Source organism: Macaca thibetana, chromosome 9 (genome assembly GCF_024542745.1).
Source record: "Macaca thibetana thibetana isolate TM-01 chromosome 9, ASM2454274v1, whole genome shotgun sequence".
Taxonomy (NCBI): Eukaryota; Metazoa; Chordata; class Mammalia; order Primates; family Cercopithecidae; genus Macaca; species Macaca thibetana.
The window spans coordinates 31516220-31541536 of NC_065586.1; the positions used below are offsets into that span (position 1 = coordinate 31516220).

Sequence of the window (25317 nt, forward strand, 5' to 3'; positions counted from 1 at the left end):
CTTCCTTCCTTCTTTCTTTCTTTTCTTAATCCTTTTTTCTCTTTGAGTTTCAGTCTGGCTATTTCTTTGACATATCTTCTGGTTTGCCTCTTTAGTTTTGTCTAATCTATCTGCAAACTCATCTATTAAATTCTTATTTTCAGTTACTCTATTTTTCGGTCTCAGAATTTCCATTTAAATCTTACTGTAATTTCTAGTTTCCTGCTGAAATTCTCAATATTTTCATGTAATTTCTTGAACATATTAATCATAGCTTTGGATTAAGCCCAATATTTGGATCTCATGTGTAACTGGGTTTCTATTGTCTGCTTTTCCTGTTGATTTTGGTCAATTATTGCTTTATTATATGGCTGCTCTTATTATTGAATGCCAAACACTGCATATGAAACATTGTCAGTTAGTTTAGGTGTTCTGGTTGATGTTACAGTCTTCCAGAGAAGGTAACTTTTAAAAATTTTCAATATATTTTCCCTTGTTTTAATTATGGCCTAATTTTCATGCAGATAAACACGCAGATCTGAAGTGTATAATTTGATGAGCTTCAACAAACGCATATCCCATATCCCTATCAAAATATGACAAAACTTACTCATTCCCAGTAAGTTTTCTCCCCTGACAACATAAATACCAACAGATGAATGTATACATAAATTGTAGTGTAGGCACACAGTGTCATGCTACTAGCAGTAAAAAGGAAAAGACTGTGATACACAAATACCTGGATGAATCACAAAATGTTATCCTGAGTCAAAGAAGCTGAACAGAAGCAGTGTAAGCTGGGCTGGGAGTGGTGGCTTATGCCTGTAACCCCAACACTTTGGGAGGCCAAGCTGGGTGGATCACTTGAGGCAAGGAGTTCGAGACCAGCCTGGGCAACATGGGGAAAATCCATCTCTACTAAAAATACAAACATTAGCTGGGCGTGGTGGTGTGTGCCTGCAATCCCAGCTACTCGGGAGGCTGAGGCAGAAGAATCACTTTAACCCAGGAGGTGGAGGCTGCAGTGAGCCGAGATCGTGCCATTGCACTCCAGCCTGGGTGACAGAGCGAGACTCTGTCTATAAATAAATAAATAAATATATAAATAAATAAATAAATAAATAAAATGTTATCAGTTTTTCTAGTTCTCAGTTGGAGGATTCACCTGATATCAATCAGTTAATCTGCCACTGCAAGAGCATAAGTCTATTAATATAATTTTGCATATTGATTGTGAGCCATATTGCTTAATCCTCCCAGTTCTGTCATCTGCAGATGTTTATGCTTTAAGTCATTAATAAAGTTTTAATACCACGGTATTAAGACAAAGTCTTGGACCACTCAATTATTCTTGTAGTATACCACCAAGCCACTTATCAACACTCTCAATAGTTATTTGACAGCTGTATATTTCTTTAAAAGTACCAGAAGCTGAAGTGTTTATCTCCTTACCCATAGGATATTATGAGCAATTTTGCCACAGGCTTTGCTGAATCTAAGATTGTATATGTAGCATACTCTCCATTGACCAAACCTTTTTTCTATACTGGGAAAAAAGTATTCACCTTGATGCTTCTGAATATTTCCTCTATTATTTACCAAACTTCATTGACACATGCTCTGGGATTCCATCTGCAAGTTCTTCAAGAAGCAGAAACATACTGAAATGTAGTTGGCCTAGCCTTGGAGATAGACTCATTGAAAACTTTTCATTTCTTTCCATAGCTGTTCTTAGCTTTTTAATGCCATCTTTACATTATTTATTTCATCCTTCCCTGTTTTAAGATAATTCTGGCTAGGGACAGTGGCTCATGCCTGTAATCCCAGCACTTTGGGAGGCCGAGGTGGGCAGATAATTTGAGGCCAGGAGTTCGACACCAGACTGGGCAAAATGGTGAAACCTCGTCTCTACTAAAAATAGAAAAATTAGCCGGGTGTGATGACTGGCTCCTATAATCCCAGCTACCTGGGAGGTTCAGGCAGGGGAATCACTTGAACCCGGGAGGCAGAGGTTGCAGTGAGCAGATATCGTGCCACTGCACTCCAGCCTGGGCAACAGAGTGAGACTCTGTCTTAAAAAAACAAAATAAAATAAAATTCTGCTCATTGGAGATGTAGCATTCCTCGTACTTCTGGATCTGAATATAATTTAATGGCACTCTTTGCTGACTAGCATTTTCTGAAAATTCACTAGGAATTTTAACCTTCCTAATATTTTTATAAATTTGTACTCTTTTATGATCAGTTTATGTGCTCCACACAGTCAACTTTAGTTCATCCTTTGGAATCTGTGTTCACCAGAGGTCTTCCTATGCAAACATACCAGTTACTTTAGTTTCTGTCTCTTCCCACTTGGCCTTTCATTATTTGTATACAGCTGTCCCTCAATATTTGTTAGAGATTGGTTCCAGGACCCAATCTGCAGATGTCTAAGTCCTTTATATAAAATAATGTATCTGCATATAACCTAGTCACATCCTCTGTACATCTGTATATGTTAAATCATCTCTAGATCACTTATAATACTTAATACAAGTAAATGTTATGTAAATAGTTATTATAGCATATTCTTATTTGTGTCATTTTTATGGTTGTATGGTTATTTTTGTTATTTAAAAAATACTTTCCATCCTTGGTTGGTTGAAACTGCCGATGTGTAATCTAAGGAGGGTCGTCTGTACTTGAAATCTCACTTTTTCCAAAGAATTCATTTTAACCTCTTGAGCCATAAGAACTTTCACTGAGTTTGCTGAAATCAGACTCCATGCATGGTTGACTAAATCCAGTATTTCATTTCCTTGCCATTATGAATTGCAAGATATGGGAATCACTGTCTCCCAGGCATCCTGTCATTCCCAGACCACCAACTAGTTCTTTATTTATTAAAATAATGCACACAGTTTCTCCACCTCTGAAAACATAAACAAGGTGGGACTCAATTCCAGGACTCAACTTTTAGCAGATGTCAGGATGCTTGAAAGCCCTTAACCCTACAGGTCATTTCTGTGTATGTTATTGTTATAATATAATCCATACTAAGCAAACATCACCCAAATCTTTCCAAATAGGTGAGTGGTATCATATAATTATCCTGAAGTGTCACATTAAATGCTCATTTTCCCAATCCGTATATTGATGTATTTCTTATAGATGAATGTCTTATTTAGGTATCACACAACTTGTCTTTCCTATTCAATCTACTTCATTTGGACCTAATGGATCGATGGCCATTTTATGGTTATAAATTCTGCATGTTCGTTTTGTAACCTCTGCTGTGTCTGTGGGATATTTAGTTTCTGACAAGAAATGATGTTCATTCCATTTTTTCAATGCTCTGCCTTTCTTAGATACCTGGAAGCAAAATATTGGGCCCAAACAGCCTTTATTGTAAAGATGACTTCTGTGCATTGCATAGTGTTTCTGTTACCCAAGTTCTCTCAGTGCTTCTGTTACGCAAGTTCTCTCAGTGCTTCTGTTACGCAAGTTCTCTCAGTGCTTCTGTTACGCAAGTTCTCTCAGTGCTTCTGTTACGCAAGTTCTCTCAGTGCTTCTGTTACGCAAGTTCTCTCAGTGCTTCTGTTACGCAAGTTCTCTCAGTGCTTCTGTTACGCAAGTTCTCTCAGTGCTTCTGTTACGCAAGTTCTCTCAGTGCTTCTGTTACGCAAGTTCTTTCAGTGCTTCTGTTACGCAAGTTCTTTCAGTTCAGTGACGGTCTTTCTTGGCATATATAACTTAACCTCATCTTAAAATTTAAGTCATCTTGATCAGTTTACTTTCCTGCCAAACATTTGTTCTTTAGGAACATCATCCTTTCGCAGGGACCAGCATCGTGTTATTGCCATACTACTAATAAAAACAACCAACATTTATTACATACCATGTTTCCAGGGGTGAGCTGGTAAATGTTTAACAACTGGCACAAAATCCACACGCAAATATAAGCATATAATAAATTTTACTAATATAAATAAAGTAGATAATACTCCTTATTGCTAATTCCACATAACCAATTTATTCACAAATAATCTTTTTATTTTTCCCAAATTCTTGTATCTCTAGCCATCCTGTGATTGCAATTGATTCACAAGTGTAATCTGGCATGAATGTTGGTTGATATTTTTATTTACATTCACAAATAAGATGAGAAAACAATCAACATACGTCAGAACTTCACTCATTTGTCCATGATATATCTGGCTTCTTTGCTGAATCAGATCATAGTTTTTGAACACTGGAAGAATATTTCCTCAATTTCTTGTGTTGTTCACCATGTAACAACTACAGACACATTTTAAATTTTAATCTGCATTAATATTTTCCCCATCACTTTTTTAAGTCTGGACAAATTGACCAAACAACAAATCATCCCTGATCTGGTCTAAATACTGCCATCATCAAACTGCCAATTTCAAACTACTTTGACGTCACTAATGTAGAACTGGGAAAAGGTGTAAGGTACCCCATTGTATAGTATTTCCACCACACAGGTACCTTAATATCTGTGAAATAACCTTAAAAGCAGAGATAATAGTAAAATGTGATAAAATAATACAGAATTGTTTTGACTATTTCATTTGTTTTAAACGATGCCCAAGTCTCAACTGAAATAAAATAATAGGCAAGTTTATGGAGCTCCTCTCCAGCCCTTTCTTTTTCTTACAGTGTTATTTGTTGAGAAAGTCAGACCCTTTGACAAGCTGTTTCTCAGTCTGAGTCTTCTTGATTTCACAGGTAGGGTGTAGCTCTCCATCCTTTATATTTTCTGGAAGCTAGATTCAAAGCCTGATTCAGATTTAAGGTTCAATTCTTTTGACAAGACCATAAGAGGTCTTGTTTTCTTCCATCAGGAAGCATATAACATCTAGTTATTTCTCTTTTTATGATGCTAACAGACATTGATGCTTAATACATAGATTTATTAAATCAATGGGGAGTATAAAGTGGATGATAATCATTTCAATCATCAGTGGGAAACTTTTATATAGAGGTACTTTCCCCCATCTGCCATCTGGATACTTAGTGGTCAAGTGCATACAGGATAGGTCAAAGAGATGTTTATTTCTATCATCAGTTTTTAAGAAGATATGAATTCATTCCCTCTCATCCTCCTAAAGTGACTCTCTTTTGATATTATTAATTCATGGGTTTAAACATATCAGTGAGTTTCAATTCATTGCCAACTATTATTAGAAGCTCCAACTATTCCATTTTTGGCCAGTGGGATCTTCAAGTTGCCTCCAGAATTCTTTTGACAAGATCCTGCTAACATTTGACCACTTCCTTGTTATGACAAGTTCTTTCAGAATCATCTAGCATGTTTCCTGTTCCACACCTGGAATCAGCCGTATCTCCAAAATGCCTTGGTTTCTTTTAAAGAGAAATTCTATTTCAAGGTCAAAATCCAGGTAATAAGGATGCTCCCTCAGTTGGTCATTCTTGTTACACCTTTTCAGTGATCAGTTACATACACGAACACAAAGACACTTAAATATCTCATGACATCATGTTGATACTCCCAATTCAAATTAAAGACTACAAAGTTTTTACTGTAACTTACCACAGCTGTAACTCCCTTGTTCCATTCTTAGAATCCTGATTGCCAAGGACTCAAGAGATGATAGAATTAAAATATCCCATATGTACTCATTTGGTATAATCATATGCTACAAACACACCAGGCAGAATACCACCAATAATGATTTCTGAAAACATTAAATTTTTGCCTATATTTTCATTATTCCATTGTAAATGGTACTAAACCTTCATTTGTCAGGGTATATAGTCATTAAGGACTCTATTTTCTCCCTGCTGGCCCTCACTTCTTATTTCTGTAAGCAATTAAATAATGTTAAACATCAAGACTCATGTTGCTATCTCTAAGACGTTTTGGTAGTCTGAAACTCATTCTGCAGTAGATTCTTAAAGAAGGGCTCTCTTCCCAATCTCTTATTCAGTGGAGGTATTTCGGTAGTACTCATTATTTAAAACAGCAATCTCACATAGTGTGATACTAGTTTCATCGAACTTAATGCCAACTGAATACGCTACAAGCATTGGCAAGAGTGATAAGACAGACAGGAAGGTCCAGTCACTGTTACTGGCAATGTTCAGGCAATCAATTTGACTAATATTAACAGTTCAGGAGACAAGGACATGACCAGAGAGAGCAGTCATTACATGTAGCTAGATGTCAGAAATGTTGCATCAGAGCTGATTCCCTAACAAACAGGTTGAATTCAGGGTACCCCTGGAGTCAGAACTATGTCATCCAAGGATATTGGGGTTTCCCTTATGACAGAAAAGGTTGAGTTTCCTTCTCAATACAGTGGTGCTGTCTTCCCTAGAAGCCTTTGATTCCTCTTTAAGTCCATCTTCTCCAAGGAAACTGAACACTCTGGACACAGGTGCCTCAATAAGTCCTAGCACAGCTTCTGTGAGTAGCCACTCGACTGATTGTCTACGACACAGTTGCTGAGATGGTGGCTGAGAGAAAGGAAAGAAGAAAGGATTCATAGAGAAGCATTTTCTGTTTCAACGTGCTTAATGAGAAGACAGGAGGAGTGTTTGGTGAGTCAGGTTTACTAGAGGGCAAAGCTTCTACACCCTACGATTTGCCTAAGTCTGAACTAAGTCATTCTGTCAATGGGTTGGATCAGTATGGGTAACTAACAACTTATTATACTCCCCACCTAGAAATTTTAAGGTGCTTATTAATAGAAGGCCTTTTATAACAGGATTGAAAACATATCAGTAGCAGCTTCTTCAACTAGAGCATCGTATATGCCAACAACGCATGAGTACCTGCTCTGGAAGAATTTGGCCTGGGACCCTTGAAACAAATCTGATAGTTATTTAAATGAAAACAAAAAATGCTGATTATCATCTATTCTATGAGATCTACATATCAAGTCATCTTCCATACTTTAGAATGCATCTGGCGAAATCACGTGCAGACCTACTGAGTCGCTTTGAGACTACCAATAATTTCCTTGTATCCATGGTTAGATATCAGCTCCCATTTAAAAAGTTGTGTTATGTATGTTTTTCAAGTTTTTCACAACTTCATACAGGGTATTATTAAAAATCAGAAGTAAATATAATATGAAGTAGCTTGGATCCCAAGGGAAAGTTCAAATTAGAATCATTTCTTTCATTATTTAGATAATTTCTAAAATAAAATTTTAGAAAATCTTTCCCACTAATGTAAAAATTTCTAAAATTTAAATGTAAGACTATTGTGACACAAACTTCGGAAACATTAATTATCTCACAGTACAGCATTCCTAGATTTTCCAAAGAGAACAATGTCAACTGAGGCTTCTGTTAAGCCATGGTCTCAGACCGCTTTTGCCCAAATTGCAAGCATTTTGATGGTGTTGTATTGGAAGTTAAATCACAGTTACCTCCCTTCCAGCCCCAGTATGAAAGCATATAATAGGACAAATATTCAAGTTTAGCACACCTATAATAAAAATGTATTTCTCTCCTTAATTTTAAACTTTCCTAGTGTCATGCACTTAAGATACAAGCATGAGGGAGATGTATATTACATGCTGTAGAGCATGTATTTTTAAAGTAATTTTGCAGATTGTGCAGTTTGCAATTGCTTATTCCCCACATCCCAACCTAGAATAGCACCATCCAGTAGAAATTTCTGTTGAGGATGAAATTGTTCTGTATTTGCACTGTTCAGGATGGTGCCCATTAACTCCAAGTCCCTACTGACCATTTGAAATGTAGCTATTGTGACAGAGTAACTAAATTTTAAAGTACTATATAATTGTAAGTAAATTCAACCTCTTTCGGATGTGTACCCAGAAGTGGAATGGCTGCATCGTGTGGTAACTCTATTTTTAATTTTTTGAGGAATTGCCATACTGTTTCCCATAGTGGTGGTACCATTTTACATTCCTACCCATCAACAGTGGAAAAGGATTCCAATTTCTCAACATCCTTGCCAACACTTGTTTTCTGGTTTCTTGATAGCAGCCATCCTGCTGGATGTAAGGTGATCTCAGTTTTGATATACATTTCTCTAATAATTAGTGATGCTGGGCATCTTTTCATGTCCTTATTGGCCATTTATATATCTTCTTTGGAGAAATGTCTATTCAAGTCCTTTGCCCATTTTTGAATCAGGTTTCTCACTGTTGTTGAGTTTTAAGAGTTCTCTCTGTATCAAGGATACCAATCCTTTATCATATATACAATTCGCAAATATTTTCTCCTATTCTATTGGTTGCCCGTTTATTATCAAAAGGATGATGTTATCAATAGGATCTTTTAATGCACACATTTTAAAAAATTTATTAAAGTCCAGTTCGTCTTTTTCTTTTGTTGCCTTTAGTGTCATATCCAAAAAATTACTGCCAAATCCAGTGAGTCTCTAAGATATCTATACATCCATGTTCATAGCAGAATTACAGTATCTCAAACATGGAAGCAACACTGTCCATTGACAAATGAATGGATAAGCAAAATGTGGTGTATAAACACAGTGGAATATTATCAAGCCTTAAAAAGGAAATCCTGCAGTATGCTACTACATAAATGAACCTTAAGGACATTATGCTAAGTGCAATAAGACAGTCATTATAAGGCAAATACTGCATGATTCCACTTATATGAGGTAGTTAAAATCACAGACAGAGTAGAATGGTGGTTTTCTCAGGGGCTGGGGGAATGGAGATTGACTGTTTAGTGGATAGTTTCAGTTCTTCAAGGTGAAAAAAATTCTAGAGATGGATAGTGATCATGGTTGCATAACAATATAAATGTACTTCATACAACTGACCTGTATACTTAAAATGATTTCTATGGTAAATTTTATGTTATGCATATTTTGCCACAATTTTTAAAAATGCCACATATGGCTGGTGGCTACGGTAACTGGATAGCACCATTCTAGAACATAAGTGAAAGCAGAAATCCGTATTAAAAAGAGATTAATATACATAATGGCCTATCCAGGAATGTCAGTGGGTAGAAATAGAATTGCTGAATTCTGATTATTTGCCAGGGGACAGAGAAGGATGCTAGTTTACTTCCTATGCAACCAGAACCAGAAGAGACCAGTAAAAGCAGTACCTACCCCCTGCTGCTTCTATATTCGTAACAGAGGTGCATAATAGAAGGCAAATGTTTCAATATACCACATAAATAATAACTAGCTTAGTGTGAAACAGAAAGCAAGTTGTTTGTTCCTCAAAAATTATTGAAAATGCCAGAATATGCTTTAGTTAAATTGATCCCAAACTTTAAACAGAAATAACATAGCTAATCAAAATATTACTTCTTTTCAGCCTTAGGCTTATTCTGTCACTAAGCATATGACTTTATGCATTCACATCAATCTGGGCCTCAGTTATTTCATCTATAAAACAATAAACTGTGAAGGTGAGGGTCCCTACAGGTCCTTTCCTGCTTTATCAATCATTGAGAGTATTACTTTGGCATCTAAGATTCCCATTTTTCCTGCCTAAATATAGTCATGTACTGCATAATGATGTTCTAGTCAATGACAGACTGCATTATACAATGGTCATCCCATAAGATTACAGTACTGTATTTTTACTGTACCTTTTCTGTTATGTTTAGATACACAAATACCACTGTGTTCCAATCGCCTACAGTATTCAGTAGTCACCTGCTGTACAGGTTTGCAGCCCAGGGGGAATAGTCTATGCCACAGCCTAAGTGTAGCATCTGGTATACATCTAGGTTTGTGTAAGTATCATCTATGATGTTTGCATATACCAATACATTTCTCAGAACATATCCTCGTCATTAAGAGTCACATGACTGTATAAACAATTTCTCAAAATGCCAAGGAAAAGTGGCCTTGAAGTCTGTGCTGAATTTTCACTGGTTACTCTACCATGACTTGACAGTGGTTTTGATTTCTACCTCTGCACATGCTCTGTTCATAAAGACCTCTACAGCATCATTTGTCATTCTCATGTCACTATGGATTTTATCATTATAACATTTATGACAGCATTACAAGTTTCTAAGCTACTTGCAGTATGAGCCACAACTATCAGAACTACTTGAAAGATCTGGCTACCAGCATTAATAATTAAAAATCATTACCAAAGACCGCTTTTCTGAAAACCTCGAAAGAGAAGAAATAAAGGGAGAAGAGGGTCGATGAGAAAAAACATGTATTCTAAATACGTATTGTAGTAATTTGTTAAACAGTTACCTTGTTCTACAAGTGCTCTGTTTATGAGAGCACTATAAAAGTGCTTTCTTTCTTTCGTTTCCCCCCCTCCCCCTGTGGGAGAAGGGAAGCAATGAAGGAAATGAAAGAGTTCATTTAAGTGCTATATTCACATAAGGCTAATTTGTAAAAGCTCAATCCAGCTGAATATACTTGCAGCCACCACTGGACCACAAAACTTCAGCTGAGCAGACTAATTGAGATTCTTCAGGAGAACTCCCTTGTCTTTGGTAGTTACAGATGTCTCATTAGGCATTCTGTATCTCCCCGTTCTCTAGAATACTAAGTCTGACTCTGCCAGGCCTGAGGACACAGCCTGTGAATTTCCAACAGATTCTAATACACCATCGTTGTGAGACAGTTCATTTTGTTTTGCACCCATTTGATTTTTGTTTTTGTTTGTTTCAAACTAAAGTTGCAATTAATAGTACTATGTTAGCTGCACTGGAATACTGTTTAAAAAAATAACAAAACCTACGCTCCGCCTCCAAGACTGTAACCTACAGGCTAAAGGCCCTATTAAACACTCTCTGGAGTCTTACACCAGAGAAGTGCTTTCTATTAAAGAAGATCATTAGAGCTGATGGCTGGAGTTCAGGGGGAATAAAATCTTATTTTCTATCCATTTTCAATTCTCTATAGAGGTGCAATATTTGAACATTTGACTTTTCTTAGACTAGTGAGAGTGTGGCGCCCAGTTGACTATTTTTATTTTCTTCTTTACTAAAAAGACGTGTTTTGGACTCCTCTGTGTATTTCTTTAAAAACGCCTAAAGATCTTTGAGGAATTCGAGTCATGGGAAACTACATGTTTTTTAATTAGAAGCCTCTCCCATGAGCTGGAAAAAATCTCTTGGCACAATTATGGAATAACTATTTTCCCTTCACTGCTATCTTTTTTTTTTTTTTTTTGAGACAGAGTCTCACAGTTGTCCAGGCTGGAGTGTAGTGGTGCGATCTCGGCTCACTGCAACCTCTGCCTCCTGGATTCAAGTGATTCTCCTGCCTCAGTCTCCCCGTAGCTGGGATTACAGGCACCTGCCACCATGCCCACCTAATTTTTTTGAATTTTTAGTAGAGACAGGGTTTCACCATGTTGGCCAGACTGGTCTCGAACCCCTGACCTCAAATGATTCGCCTGCCTCAGCCTCCCAAAGTGCTGGGATTACAGGCGTGAGCCACTGCGCCCGGCCCACTGCTATCTTAATGTTCAATATTGTGGGCTTGCAAAGAGGCGTGGAATGAAACAAATAGTAAAAAGGTCTCCATGTATCTGCCATTATTGGTGAGTTTTCACTTGTATGTAAGCAATGGTGTGCATGCACACACACACGTAGCACACACACGTTTGAGTGTATATGTTATAAACACACATACAACCCATCTACCACTAAGTCCAAAGTTTCACCAAATTATTTCATTTGTGCTTTTCACATAAGGAAAAAACAATTTATAGATTTGTCTCTATCTAAAATACAAACATCATTCTTTGAAGATATTTAATAATTAACTTACTTTCTCCAGAGTAAAGGGTAAAATATCTTATTTCTATACAATTTAAATAAGTGTTTTTCTTCTAACTGGAATGTGACAGTGTATTTAAATATATTTTCTTTTCTAAATCTCCAACTACCTTTTTCAATGACATTCTAAAGGAAGACTTACAAATAAAATTGATAATTTATTTCAGCTTTTAATATATTTTCTACTATAAAACCAAGCTGTCAAGACAGGAAAATATTACTAGCTTTGTTATTACAAAAACAAGTGAGAATTTTTAATTCACAAAGGATGAAAACACAAGACATTAATCTCACTGTACATACAATATTACAATAAACTGATTAGCTGTAGAATAAAACAATTAAGACTTCACACATACACGCGCACACACACACACATACACACACATGTACCTTGAAACAAGAAACACAGGACAATTTTAATCTTTGATATATGTTCATGGACACCAAGAGCAAGAACATCACTGATTTGAGTCTAATTGTTTTCCTGGTATACAATCATTATATAAGCAAGATCTAAAGCATATTGTGTTATTAAGGACATCTTTAGGCAAATATAAACATCCTGATTTAGGGCTTTTTCTCCCCACCCAGAACAATCTGTTTTAGCTATCAAGTAGTTTGGTTTGTTATCAATTTAACACGCTCACAACAGCAAATACAGAATTTCTACCACAAAATTCAGGTGAGAGGTTTTCAGACAGATCATAGAAAAAAAATACTTGTTCCCAAGGAAGGCAATCTGTAAATTATAAATGCACCCCTAAGAAAAAAAAAAAATCCTGGTCACAAATCACTCACTTTTAATATTGATGGAGAAATAAAAAGTGTATGTTGGGGGTGGACAAATGTTGGCATGGAAGAGAGGAAAAAAAGTATGAATGAGGAAAGTGTTATTTGCCACAGGAAATATTGGATTCAGTTGATTTTTAAAAATGAGGTATAAGAGTATGCCAGTAAATGCAAAAACAAAAAAATTAAAAAACAAAATGCACATTTCCAATGGAAAAATCTCTAAACCTCTTATAGTTTTATTAGACATTTCATGTACAGAAGTTAATCTAGAAAAATACATTTTAAAAATCTTCAACAGACCATGCTCCCTGTAACAAAACCTTCCAAACCCTGTGTTTTATTATACAAAGCAATCTACATTAGTAGGTAAAAAGAAATTCTCCAATTTAGCAATGTCATTTTCCATCCGACATCATCTAATTTACAGACGGGTTTCCACTATTCATACTGGAATTAGAATTCTGTAATAAATTTTTTCTAATGTTTTCTGTACATATTAAATAACCTAAAAGGTTCCTCTTGTAGTGCATGTGCCATTTAGCAAGTCTATTCAGTATTTTTCCAGTACCATTCTCATGACAGTGATTTGCCTGTAAATGTAATTAATATCTAAAAGTGCACACAGTTAACTTTCCCAAATAACGGCCTATTTCTGGAGGAAACCTAATATTCACAGAAAAGATTACCAATAACATGATTAGAAATGTAGGGTTAGAATGTACTCTGAGACTATACAACACAATTATATACACAAGCTAAAGGACATTAAGTCTTTAGCCTATATTTACATAAAATAATGTGTGTTTCCACAGGGTCATACCAAGAACTTAGTATGGTACTAGATATAATTAGGATTGTTAGCTACAATTCAGTATAGCAAGACAGCCCTAAAATGCCCTGAACTGACTTAAGCTAACTAAAACTCCAGTATATCACAGTGTTTTAAGTAATATTAGTGTGCTGCCCAAACAAGCAACTAAGATATCCAGTAAGGATGCTGTGTAACACAGTAAAAGACAGCAAGCCTTCATCAAGAGGTTATTTTGGGGTTATGATGAATTTTGGCACTTAAGACTGCCACTGCATGCAGAAACCCCGAAAAAGAAATACACAGGTTTCAAAATGGATATACTTCATTTTGTTTAAAATGCCCAAGAGCCTTTTCAACATAACTGATAGTAAGTATTTTGTTCTATCAAGTCATGAATCTTGAGAAGAAAGTCTACATTATCCAATTTCAGGGAAAAAAATACAGTTTTCTTACCAAATTATCCAGTGTATATGACTGGTTAGAATTTTAAGTTTTGATTTTTACTGAAATTCAGAGTATGAAACGCAAACATTCAGGATAAAATGAATTCATAATTACACGCAGTTATATCAACTTGCAACAAAGCAGCAAATATGAGGGCCTAACACACATCTTGACTCTCTCCTTCCCTTCTGATCCCTCAAAAAAAAAGTGCAAAATTAGAGTCACTGCTTGGTCCAAAAAATAAAATACATTGTGTATAAACATTTGAAATCTGATGGAATCCAGCTTCTATTCCACAGGTTGTCTTCAGTAAGAATCAGCGTCCGAAGATGGAACTCAGTTCCAGAAGAATTAATTCTACAATCTGATTTTGGTACACAGTATGAACTGCTATATTACCAGTCTCTTTTTCTGGTTTTAATAGAGTGGGACCAAAAACAATTGCTATACTCTGATAGGTCATTCGATTTTTCTCTCCATTTTCTACAACTCTGAAAGGAAAGAAAGAAGTTGTTAAAAGAGAAAATAAAAGAGAGGGAAAATTCTTCAAATGGTATTATAAACCTAACAGTCTGCATTTTAAAAAGAGAATTAATGCTCATTTTCCTAACGTGACGCATAAACTATTTAACCAAGCAGAATTATGCCTAAATGCCATATGAAGCTTTATTTTTGATAAACACAGCTGAAAGGTACAATTAAGCATACTCTAACAAACTTTAAATGTGTGATATTTTAGCTTAGTTTTTAAAATAGAACATTTAAGTATGAGTTACAATTCAGGTAACAATGACTGTTCCATTAAATTGATGGGAAAAAAATCTCATTAGGGTGTGGAGATTAAACTTTCTATTTTACTCATTTTATGTTATTTCTTTAAAAAAAAACCTCTCTAGCTGGGATTTTTTGTTTTAGTATTCTAGTGTACTTTCTATAAGATGAAAGAACTCGGTTATTAAAGTGGTTATGTAGTAACTTAGAACCATGATGGCTTTATTATAAGGTAACAATACACCTCAATTAATATCCAATCTCATCTTCATATTAACTTTAGCAACAATTTCTGAACACCTATGTGCTAAGCATTACATAAATACTTCACATATAATATCTACTTTATTATAGCAAATCATTTACCCATGACAGACTGATACTACAAGGAGCTCAGTGAGTTACTTTTTCAAGTTACAAAGACAGCAAGTAGCATAGCTGGGATCCAAACCTAGGTTTGAATGACCCTGGCCCCACAGGCCTTCCTGCTTCCCCTTGTGCTATACCACATCCCATGACTGGGCAGTCCTCCTACCTTTTGAGATGTCGGAAAAGAATCTGCATTGTATCCTGGTTTGGCTTTGGCAACTGTCTGATTAGGTCCTTAACAGCAGCGACTCGCTGTCTTGGTTCTTGCTCTGAAAAAAGATAATAACCAGATATTTTGCAGCAAATTCTTATGAAAATGAAAGCAATGTCACAGTTTGGAAGCTGATATTTGGTAATACACAGTGACACCTGGTGGTCACATTTAAAATGTTTGGAGTAAAACAATCGAAAATACTTGCTTAAAGTAAGATAAAAAAATAGGGTGGCTTAATCTGTGCAAAGAATTTTCAGTATCTAGAAAAACCTGAGTAGAATTACATACTTACTAATTGCATTAACAAAATCATTAAAATGATTAAATGTAAAAAGAGGTTCTGGTAATTCTCGAAAAAACATTTTGAGTGCTCCAGTAATGACATGAATATCTTCCCATTTACTGTCATTCAAGTCCAACTTCTCATCTGAAAAACAGCAGGAATTGGACATTTTAAAAAATTACTTTAAGCCAGTTCAAAAAGTTATGAGTGATGCATTTGAATAACAACAGGAAATATAATCTTACCGTGATTGACTGCAAACCTTAGCTTCTGGATCACTGCGAGGTTGCCACTTACTCTGTATATCCCATCAACATCCAAACCTAAGAGACAATAATAATTTGTGTGTGTTTAAAGTACGTGTTTGCCTCTTCTGAACATGTTTGCATGTGTCAGAATTCTCACTCATTAGCATTAGCCTAAAATCAAATGGGCAAATATTCTTCTTCTCTAAATGGCTTCTGGTAGATGCTTGGCAGGGGAGAGAGATGGAGATTCGCTCTGAATTCTGTTTAATAAACAGCAGTAATTCTACTCTGCTCATCATATAGACTGTGAATCAGCTCAAGGAAGTGGTTTCATTAATCTTAAAACACTAACAATTTCAAATACATTTCTGAAAACATCTGGGGATAATTCAAAATTAAAGGAAGCCAGCAGGTAAAATTGGCCCATGCATATTTTGCACACCATTTGATAATGTAAACGCACACATTGTAAAAACTTTATTGAAAGCATCTGTCATATTAAATGTTTCTAATAAGTGAACAATATAACCACTAAACTAATGGTTCTATAAAAACAATACAAAATGTGCTATAATTTATTATTTTCTTTTATACATGAAACAGAATCATCTGAAATTCATACAGTTAAGCCCCGAAATTTCAGGTATTCATTAAATGATAATAATGTACAAATTCGAATATACACTATTCATTTAGCTTCAAATTAAGACAATAGTGTGGCATCCCTATTGCCATGCTGACAAGAAGAGTCAATGGGACAAGAGACTGGCAGAAATTACAAATTGAATTACATGTTTTAATTGTACAAAATTTTTTCATGATATAGAGATAAGTTAATGTGATTACAATCAATATACTACTATTTATATAAAACTAGTATAAATATTATAGCTATGTTTAAATTAACCACAATAGAAATTAGTTTGTCATATTTTACAGAAAATGACATAAAAATTTTTATCTCATGAGACATTTGTGGTTGACCTAACAGTTTAAAATGTCATCTGATTTTTAGAACAGAAGAAACTTAATAAGTAAACATAATCTCCTCAGACCTTACACATTGTCAGATTATTTCTTAAAAATAAACTCAACTTCACAATCACTACCTTCTTCATTTTAAGCAAATGCTTAAATGAAATGGCTTCAAAGAAAAGCATATACTTAATTAACTGCGAGTACCAAGCATTCAATAGATGCCTGGAGAGGTCCTATTTGAAACAGGTGTAAACAGGTGTAAACATGTGTTTTTGCAAACAAAATTATTTTCTTAACCTCTTAGGACTATAGGGAACTTTTGGTTGCATCACTCAAAATCATAAAAATTCTGGGAATTTTGATGGCAAAACAAGAAGCTGGTTTGCTTAATGTAAAAAAAAAAAAAAAAAAAATCAAAATCCTTCTCTTACCATATTCTTCAACATGTTCAATACATAACTTCACAAACTTTGGTACTGTGCCATTCTCTCTTTGACACAGATTAGCAAGATTGGATCCAAATACCTGATCTGAAAAAGATTTATTTTTAAAAAGTCGATCACCTTGCTAAAATTCAGTTCATGAAATGGCTAACCATTCAGAGTGCAACAGAAACATCCAGTGTAACCAAATATTGTTTAACATGGCCCTATGCCTTATGCAATGTGCATCTTGCCTACTTCTCCATTTTCACTTCAAACAATTCATTTCCAAACTCATAAACACCCTCACTCACTCTTGCCTGAGAACCTTTGTACTTTCTACTGCTCTTTCAGAAAGCAATTGTCCACCCAATTTGGCTCCTTCTTATCACTCCTGGTCTCAGCTAAAATGTCACCTACTTTTAATAACCCCTCTGACCATCCTTACCTAAGAGAACCCAATTCCAGACACATCCTGTTTTATTACTGTTAGATTCATAGTATTTGTTACTATTTCACAATCATCTTGTCTACTTCCCACTTGAGTATAAGTTTCATGAGGGCAAGGACCATGTAGTTCCTGAACACCAACAGGTATTCATAGCACCTAGGCTTGTGCCTAGCATTTAGTAAATACTCGACTATTTTTAAAACTATTAAAATAAGCATATGCCCACCCATCACGTATCATCAACATTTGATTTCACAAAATATATTTCAAAGACTCTTCTATTACTCTTTCAACTCAACAGTTTTGAAATTCCATATTAGTGGTAAAAGTTCAGGAAAACAAACAGTGTGAAGTGATAAGGACATAAAGTGACAACAGTTTATATTTCTCAGGGAAAAGGCCTGGTGAACAAATGAGCAACAGTTTCTATTCATTTATTTGCCAGGCTTTTTTTTTTTTTTTTAAGTTTTTAAAGACTCTAAACTCATCATACAAATTTATATGCTTTATTGGAGAGTACCTGTTATCCATAACTCTTAAAGTTGCTAATTTTAATTACTTAATTAGCTAGTCTCTTCCTAGAAGTCTTAAATAACTTTTTTTTTTTTTTTAAGACAGAGACTTTTATCACCCAGGCTGCACTACAGCCTCTAATTCCTGTGCTTAAGCGATGCTCCCACTCAGCCTCCCAAGTAGCTAGGAATAAGGGTGTGTGACACCATACCCAACTAATCTTTTGTAGAGAGAGGGTCTCTCTATGTTACCCAATCTGGTCTCAAGTTCCTGTACTCAAGCAGTCCTCCTGCCTCCCAAAATGGGGGGTTTATAGATGTGAGCCACTGCACCTGGCCTTAAATACCTTCTTAATAAAATTTGCTTATGTGTTTTAATGCAGATGCTTCACAAATAGACGGCATTTGTTAGAAGCTTCATAACAATCTGACAGATATATATATATACATTATAGACTATATTATCTTTATTTATGAATAAATGCCATTGTTTTAAGTCATGTATTAGAAAATTTCACCTTTGTAATTAAACATGCTTGTAAGAACTGAAAGCATACACAAGTAATGTGATTTTTAAAGAATATTTGCCTATAAAAAAAGATTTAGTCCATTATAGTGCTTATAAATGAAATAACAAGTAAATAAATTAGTTAGAAAAAAGCACCTTATGCTAATTTTTCAATTACCTTAAATGACAGCCAAAGGTAAAAATTATTCGTTCATTTTTCTTTCTTTCTACTATTAGTGATATTCAAAATTTCTTATTTCTTGTGATCTTTGCATCTCAAAACTAAACTTCTCATTGTCACAATTTCTAAAAATCTGCCACCCATCACATCCATGTAGTTCCTCTGAAATAGGCTTTCCTAAAAGTTTAGTTTGTTATTTGTCTGTCCACTGCTTTAGTTAATAATAAACTTTTTAAAAAATCTATTTTAATTACTTAATGTCTTTTAATAACTGTACTTAAATACTTGAATAAAGAATATTCTTACTGTTTGAAAATGTTAATTTGAAACATCTTATTTATGTAGGCCAACATTCATTATTATCAACAATACTTCTACCAACCTTTAATATAACCTTTTTCACGAACAGCTTGCAAAGTGGGGCGTCGTGTAAGAAACTTCTTTAAGTTTTTCTTGGTTTTTTTCTGTTCTGAAGAATCTATGCTAGATACTTTAAAGGCTTAAGACAAAAGGACGGTAATAAGCATTTGTAAAAGTTTTGTTGATACAAGTTTTTCCAGCCAGCATGCAAAACATATTAACCTCATATGTCAAGATCATAGTACAATTCACTTATTTTAACTTCAATGTGGTTTAAGGACAAGATGTGAAGAATCACATTAACACAGAACCCATTTCAAAGTTATAAACTAAACCAAACATTTCATTTTTATCACTAAAAACAGATGAAAACCATACATTCTATGGTATATCTGCCAAGACATCCCTAATTTACTCTAACATATTCATTATTTCATAAATTATTAACTACTTATCTTTATTGATTATCCATTAGTTTTAGAAGGTAAAATGACCACCAAAAAGTAAAAATACATAAAATACACAACAAACAAAAGAATCCCTATCTTCACTGAACAAGAAAACTGGAGATACACACAGATATATATAGAGATATAAATATAGACATATAATTATCATAACTATTATACTTGTACTTTAAGCTAACATTCATCATAATTATTTGTACTTTGAGCTACAAATGGGACTACACGAAAAATGTCCTCCATTGCCTTGAGTCTTGATTTATTTTTCTGTTATAGTAACAAAAATTCAAAAGATATATTTCTTGAAAGTAAGTCTATTTGGGGAAAGTTGAGGGCATGAAGAATCTATAATATAGAATAAAAAATAATCACATTTTTATGTTAAATTGCTACCTGTTGACAATGTCAGTAATAAGCCTCAAGTTCATTAGAAATACAGAAAAGTAGAACTGATTTTCTAATCATTCAGTTAATATGAAGGCCAAAAAGTTCTTAGTTAAACGTGGATTTGTTAAAATGGACTGAACAAAGTACCAAGTCACACAGCTAATGGCCTATTTAAACAATGTATAATTCACAAGGGGCCAACATTAGAAAATGCTTTTCTTAAAGCTGCTGTCTTTCACTATGCACCTTTCTGTAGTAAGATCTGGAGATAGGAAAGCATGCATCTGTTTACATGCACAGAAACACCCTAGTCCAGAGACGGATGCCTGGTGTCCAGTAGGAAATTACGGTACATATTCCATGACTTTTGACTTCTTAAAGTGTAAGATTCTATGTAGAATCTTAAACAGTAAGTATATATTTTTAAATCAGTAAAGTTCAGCTTGCTAGAGGCCTCAACAGAAATGCACTATACTTCTTCTCTGAAAGCAGCACAACACCTTAAAATTAATGAGATGCCACAGGATGCATACTATTAGGCTGAAAAACGACAATAATGAGTTAAGAAGAAAGACGGCTGATACAATGAGACTGCACTTGGTTAACTGCATAACCTTTTTGTAACATTGGACATTCCATTCAGCTTTTATATATGTATTTAAAACTTTCAAAATGCTAAGAGAACAAGCTCAAATCCTTAGCAAAATAGGAAAAGGACAACTTACAACGAAGCTTTTTGGGATCCTTTTGTTCCTTTTCTTTATCATGCTTTTCTATTCCTGGTGAATCTGGGAGTATCTCCTCTTCAATTCCTTCATCAGTGTCTACTGCCTATTGGTTAGATATTTCCCAAACATATATTACACTTCTAGTATTACTATAGTTGGAATGGCACAATTCTCACAATGACTATTGTAAATGACTCTTCCAAACAATTTTAGGAAACCAATTAACATACAGTATGTATGACTTAGATATTTGATAAATACTTTTTCTCTCCCTACATGGCATCAATTTTGATTTTTTTAAAAGAAATTATTGCTGAAAATTCACAGGATAATGTTAGTTTACACTGATGATGACGCTACCTTGCCTAATTTTAATCAACTTTTAGTGACACTAACAGTTAAAAGGTAAGGCTATAATTTATGGTGAAAAACACAATAGAGCTACATTCTCTGACAACAGTACAAGACTTCTACACATGGACCTGACAAGAGTATTACCCTGTAACAACAGGACAAGACTCATCCTCCAGACTCATGGTTGTCAACTGAAAGAAATCATAGAACGGCCAGGCGTGGTGGCTCACACCTGTAATCCCAGCACTTTGGGAGGCCGAGGCAGGCAAATGACCTGAGGTTAGGAGTTTGAGACCAGCCTGGCCAACATCATGAAACCCCGCCTCTACTAAAAATACAAAAAGTAGCCAGGCGTGGCAGCACACGCCTGGAATCCCAGCTACTCGGGAGGCTGAGGCAGGAGAATTGTGTGAATCTGGGAGGCAGAGACTGCAGTGAGCCAAGATTGCGCCATTGAAGTCTAGCCTGGACGAGAGAGTAAGGCTCTGTCTCAAAAAAAAAAAACAGAAAAAAAGAAATCCTAGAGCTCATCTATAACTTAACTAAGGTCACTTGTACAGACTAAAGAATGACTGAGTTCTCAAAACCAAAAACCTTCGCTCTGCCGTCACATGGAGATCTTTACTTCACCAGGAATTCATTTTTGTGGATGGTGTAAGGAAGGGTTCCAGTTTTTTCTTGGATTCCCAGCTGCACCAGCACCATCTGCTTCCTCTACAGTGCTCTATCTGGCAAAACGTGTCCACAGGTACGTGGGTCTGTTTCTAGGTTCTTTATGGTTTCAGAGGTACGTATGACTATCCCTGCATGGATACCACACTTTATTAAGGAATATGGCTTTTCAAAGACGACGTATGATAGTGCAAGTCCTTTTTCTTTCTTCTTCAATAGTATCTTAGGTATTCTTAGCTTTTTGCATTTCTATATAAATTTTAGAATAAGCTTTTCAAGTTCTACCAGAAAAACTACTGGGATTTTAAATGAGATTCAAAAATCTCAAGTCTATAAATCATTTGGAAGAATGTTATATCTTTATATTATTGAATCTTTAAATGCATGAACAGGATATACTTCTCATTTACTTAGGTTTTCTTCAGTGTCTCTCAATAAAGATTTGTAATTTTCCCTGCAAAGTTCTTGCACCTCTTGCTACATTTAGTCCTTGGTATCTTCTGACACTTTGGAAACAGTATGTATTTTAAAATTTCTTAATCAAAAATACAGGCCAGGTGCAGTGGCTCCACACCTGTAATCCCAGCACTTTGGGAGGCAAAGGCGGGCAGATCACTTGAGGTCAGGAATTCAAGAGCAGCCTGGACAACATGGTGAAACCTCATCTCTACTAAAAATACAAAAACTCAGGCAGGTGTGGTGGTGGGTGCCTGTTATCCCAGCTACTTGGGAGACTGAGACAGGAGAATCACTTGAACCCGGGAGACGGAGGGTGCTGTGAGCTGAGATCATGCCATTGCACTCCAGCCTGGGTGACAGAGCAAGACTCTGTCTTAAAACAACAACAACAAAAGAAACGTGTGTACGTGTGTGTGTGTGTGTGTGTGTGTGTGTACGTATGTATAAAATCATCTCTCTTCACTTGGCTTATTCCCTGAGCCTGTAGGTCTCAATTACAAAAATCTACTTTCTCTGCAAGGCCTTCCCTAACTAATACACTAGGTTTGCCCCAATCAGTATTTTTACAGAATGCTGTACACCTCCTACCATCATAACACTCATCACATTTCATTTTATTAACTGTTATCTGTCTTGAATAATCATCTGTCTGTGGCTATAACCTCAGCCTAGGAAAGTGCAGTATCTGACTGTGTGCTGCTATGTCCCCAGTGCAGACGGCATTCACATATTTGTGAAATGAATGCACGCATACTTGCTTTCAAGAGACAGTGAACAGACTACTGTGACTAGAGCTGAAAGTCCATATTGGGTAAAATCGAAGGTACATTTTGAAAAGATAGATTGGGCCTACACTGTTGAATTTTAATGAATCACAGAAAGTTTCTGAGCCGTAGGGGATTAGAAAATTGACATTAGGAAGTTTCATATGGCAACGGCATTAAGGATGAATCAGTGACAGGTGAGATTAAATAGGGAAAAAAACTGTTCAGGAGGTTACTCTTATTTTGGTATTAAGATATAAAGGCCTGCCCTCATGGTTTCAGGAATAAACAGAAAAGAAAGGACAAGATTCAGAAATATCAGGCAATATTATAAACTCCAAAGGAAGAATTTATATATAGCTTCATAACTAATTTGCTAGAAGAGGTAAAGTTCTCTTTTACTTCCCATAAGTAGTATCTTTCATTTCTCTGTCATTAATATAATATGATCCTCAATGAAGAGTCATGTCCCCATGTGGCGGAAGGCGAAAAGGAGAATACAGAGTATAAAAAAGTGCAAGCCAGGCACGGTGGCGCACACTTGTAGTCTCAGCTACTTGGGAGGCTGAATGGGAGGATGGCTGGAGCCAAGGAGTTCAAGGCTGCAGTGAGCTATGATTGTGCCACTGCTCCAGCCTGGGTGATGGTAAGACCCTGTTTCAAACAAAAAAAGTACAGCCCCCAGCTGCTTACTAATGTTCTTACTAATATACCTGCAGAATGTAAACCTGGGATTCTTTCTGGTTGTTGTATACAAAGAAGAAGAAATATACCAGGAACACAAGGGTATGAATAGCTTGGAGGGGAGGGGCAGAAAAACTAGAGAACGGTCACTAGAAAAGAAAAAGTGCTAATGAAAAGCCTACAGCTTCTTTCATTTCACAAGCTCGCCTCAGACTTCTTCCACCAAATAGTATTATTTCCAACTCACTCAGTTATTGAATAAATACTATGTACTAAGCACTATTTACCCCTTCTTTTTGAACTATTTTTTTTTCAGCCAATGCCTGATGGGAACATTATTTCAAATCCATTGGTAGCAAACATCACATAAGTGAGAATGTTAAATCATTCACCAGGCCTGGGGGGCTGCTAAATTGACCATTGTTTTTTCCACCTCTGTCAAAACATATATAAAGTGTCTTTTCACATATAGATTGCAATCTGGATATACAATAAGCAATTAAAAAAAAAAAAAGCTCTGAAGTAAAAATTTTACTAAGTCAAAGACATACCTGATTATTGATTGTACTACTAAGAACTTTAAACCAATCATTAATAACAGTGTCATTGTCGGACTGAATTAGCAGTTCTGTCCCTTGTCGAGTTTTCAGCTTTAGAGAAAAGCAGGGAGAAAGAGTATGGTTGGTTTGTGCTTTCAGCAAAATACATGCATACCTTTAATTCAAAGTTAACAAAACCACCAAGAGTAGGCTGCCATATATTATGTAACAATGATGTAAGGTTAAAGTACTACACAGCTATGGAATACCTTTTTGGTTTGAAATAATATCAGTTGAATAAAAAAACAAAGTTGTTTCTCACAATAAATTCTCATAAAATCTAATAATTTAGGATCCCAAACACCATCACACAAACGCCATAAAACCTGCTGAAACTTGTACGTTTATCACTTAAAACTCCGTTCAAGTATCAAAGTGGTGCATTCTAAATTAGAATAAAGAAATAAAATCTATGATATTTTTACACAACCTGAGAAATTTTTTTCTCTCTGGCTAAAAAATACAGAAGAAAGAATACATAAAGACTTTCAATATTTCCTACTTAGTAGGTAAATATAATGGCTTAGTACAAAGAGCAGGCATAAATGTCACACCCCTTTTGGGCGGAAGTATTACTAAATTAAGTGTCAGATCATGAGCTGAAAAAAGAATACTATGTATTATTCTATACGAAGGCAATAACTAATTTATGTACAATCTCTGTTTTGCAAGGTTTCTTACACTTAAGTGAGGAAGAATTTTGACACATTTGTGGAAAGCACTTCTCCCATTTTCTGATTAAAAACTGATTTTTTTTTTTCCTAGAGGAAGATATGGCAATGTTTCCCAAACAACATTCTGAAAGATGTATTCCTCAAACAGTTTCACAAATACATTTTTAAAAGGTGCCCTCAAAAAATAAATTTTTGAAAAAGTTATGTAATATTAACCTGGAAAATACTGGATTGAAGAAAATCTAACTAGATTCTCTCCTTCAAGATGTCACAGGCTTTTGATGTTCTAGGGAATATAGGAATAAAATATACACTGCTTCCCAAATTTACTTGACCATGAAACCATTTTTATTCTTGATTACCTTTTGAAACTACAAGGCTAATTCAGGAAATAGTGACTTCTTTCATGCAATTTTCTAGAGTTGGTCAAGCCAGTTTACCAATATTGAATGTTTACTGCA

General features: G+C 35.3%; 1 protein-coding gene across 8 annotated transcripts in view; it reads right to left on the bottom strand.

Moving 5' to 3' along the window:
* ARHGAP12 (Rho GTPase activating protein 12) overlaps positions 1-25317 on the bottom strand; it is a 148739-nt gene that overhangs the window by 12644 nt on the left and 110778 nt on the right. For 7 of the 8 annotated variants that reach the window (XM_050805624.1, XM_050805621.1, XM_050805620.1 and 4 more), the window contains 8 exons: positions 24135-24233; positions 20648-20753; positions 19094-19210; positions 17069-17167; positions 15657-15734; positions 15421-15555; positions 15081-15183; positions 12721-14265 (listed from right to left, as the gene is read on the bottom strand). In XM_050805624.1, the coding sequence (XP_050661581.1) occupies positions 14091-14265; positions 15081-15183; positions 15421-15555; positions 15657-15734; positions 17069-17167; positions 19094-19210; positions 20648-20753; positions 24135-24233 (912 nt within the window). In that variant the 3' untranslated portion in view covers positions 12721-14090. Of the gene's footprint in view, positions 1-12720; positions 14266-15080; positions 15184-15420; positions 15556-15656; positions 15735-17068; positions 17168-19093; positions 19211-20647; positions 20754-24134; positions 24234-25317 lie in introns of those variants that run through there. The other variant, XM_050805619.1, reaches the window with a different exon arrangement.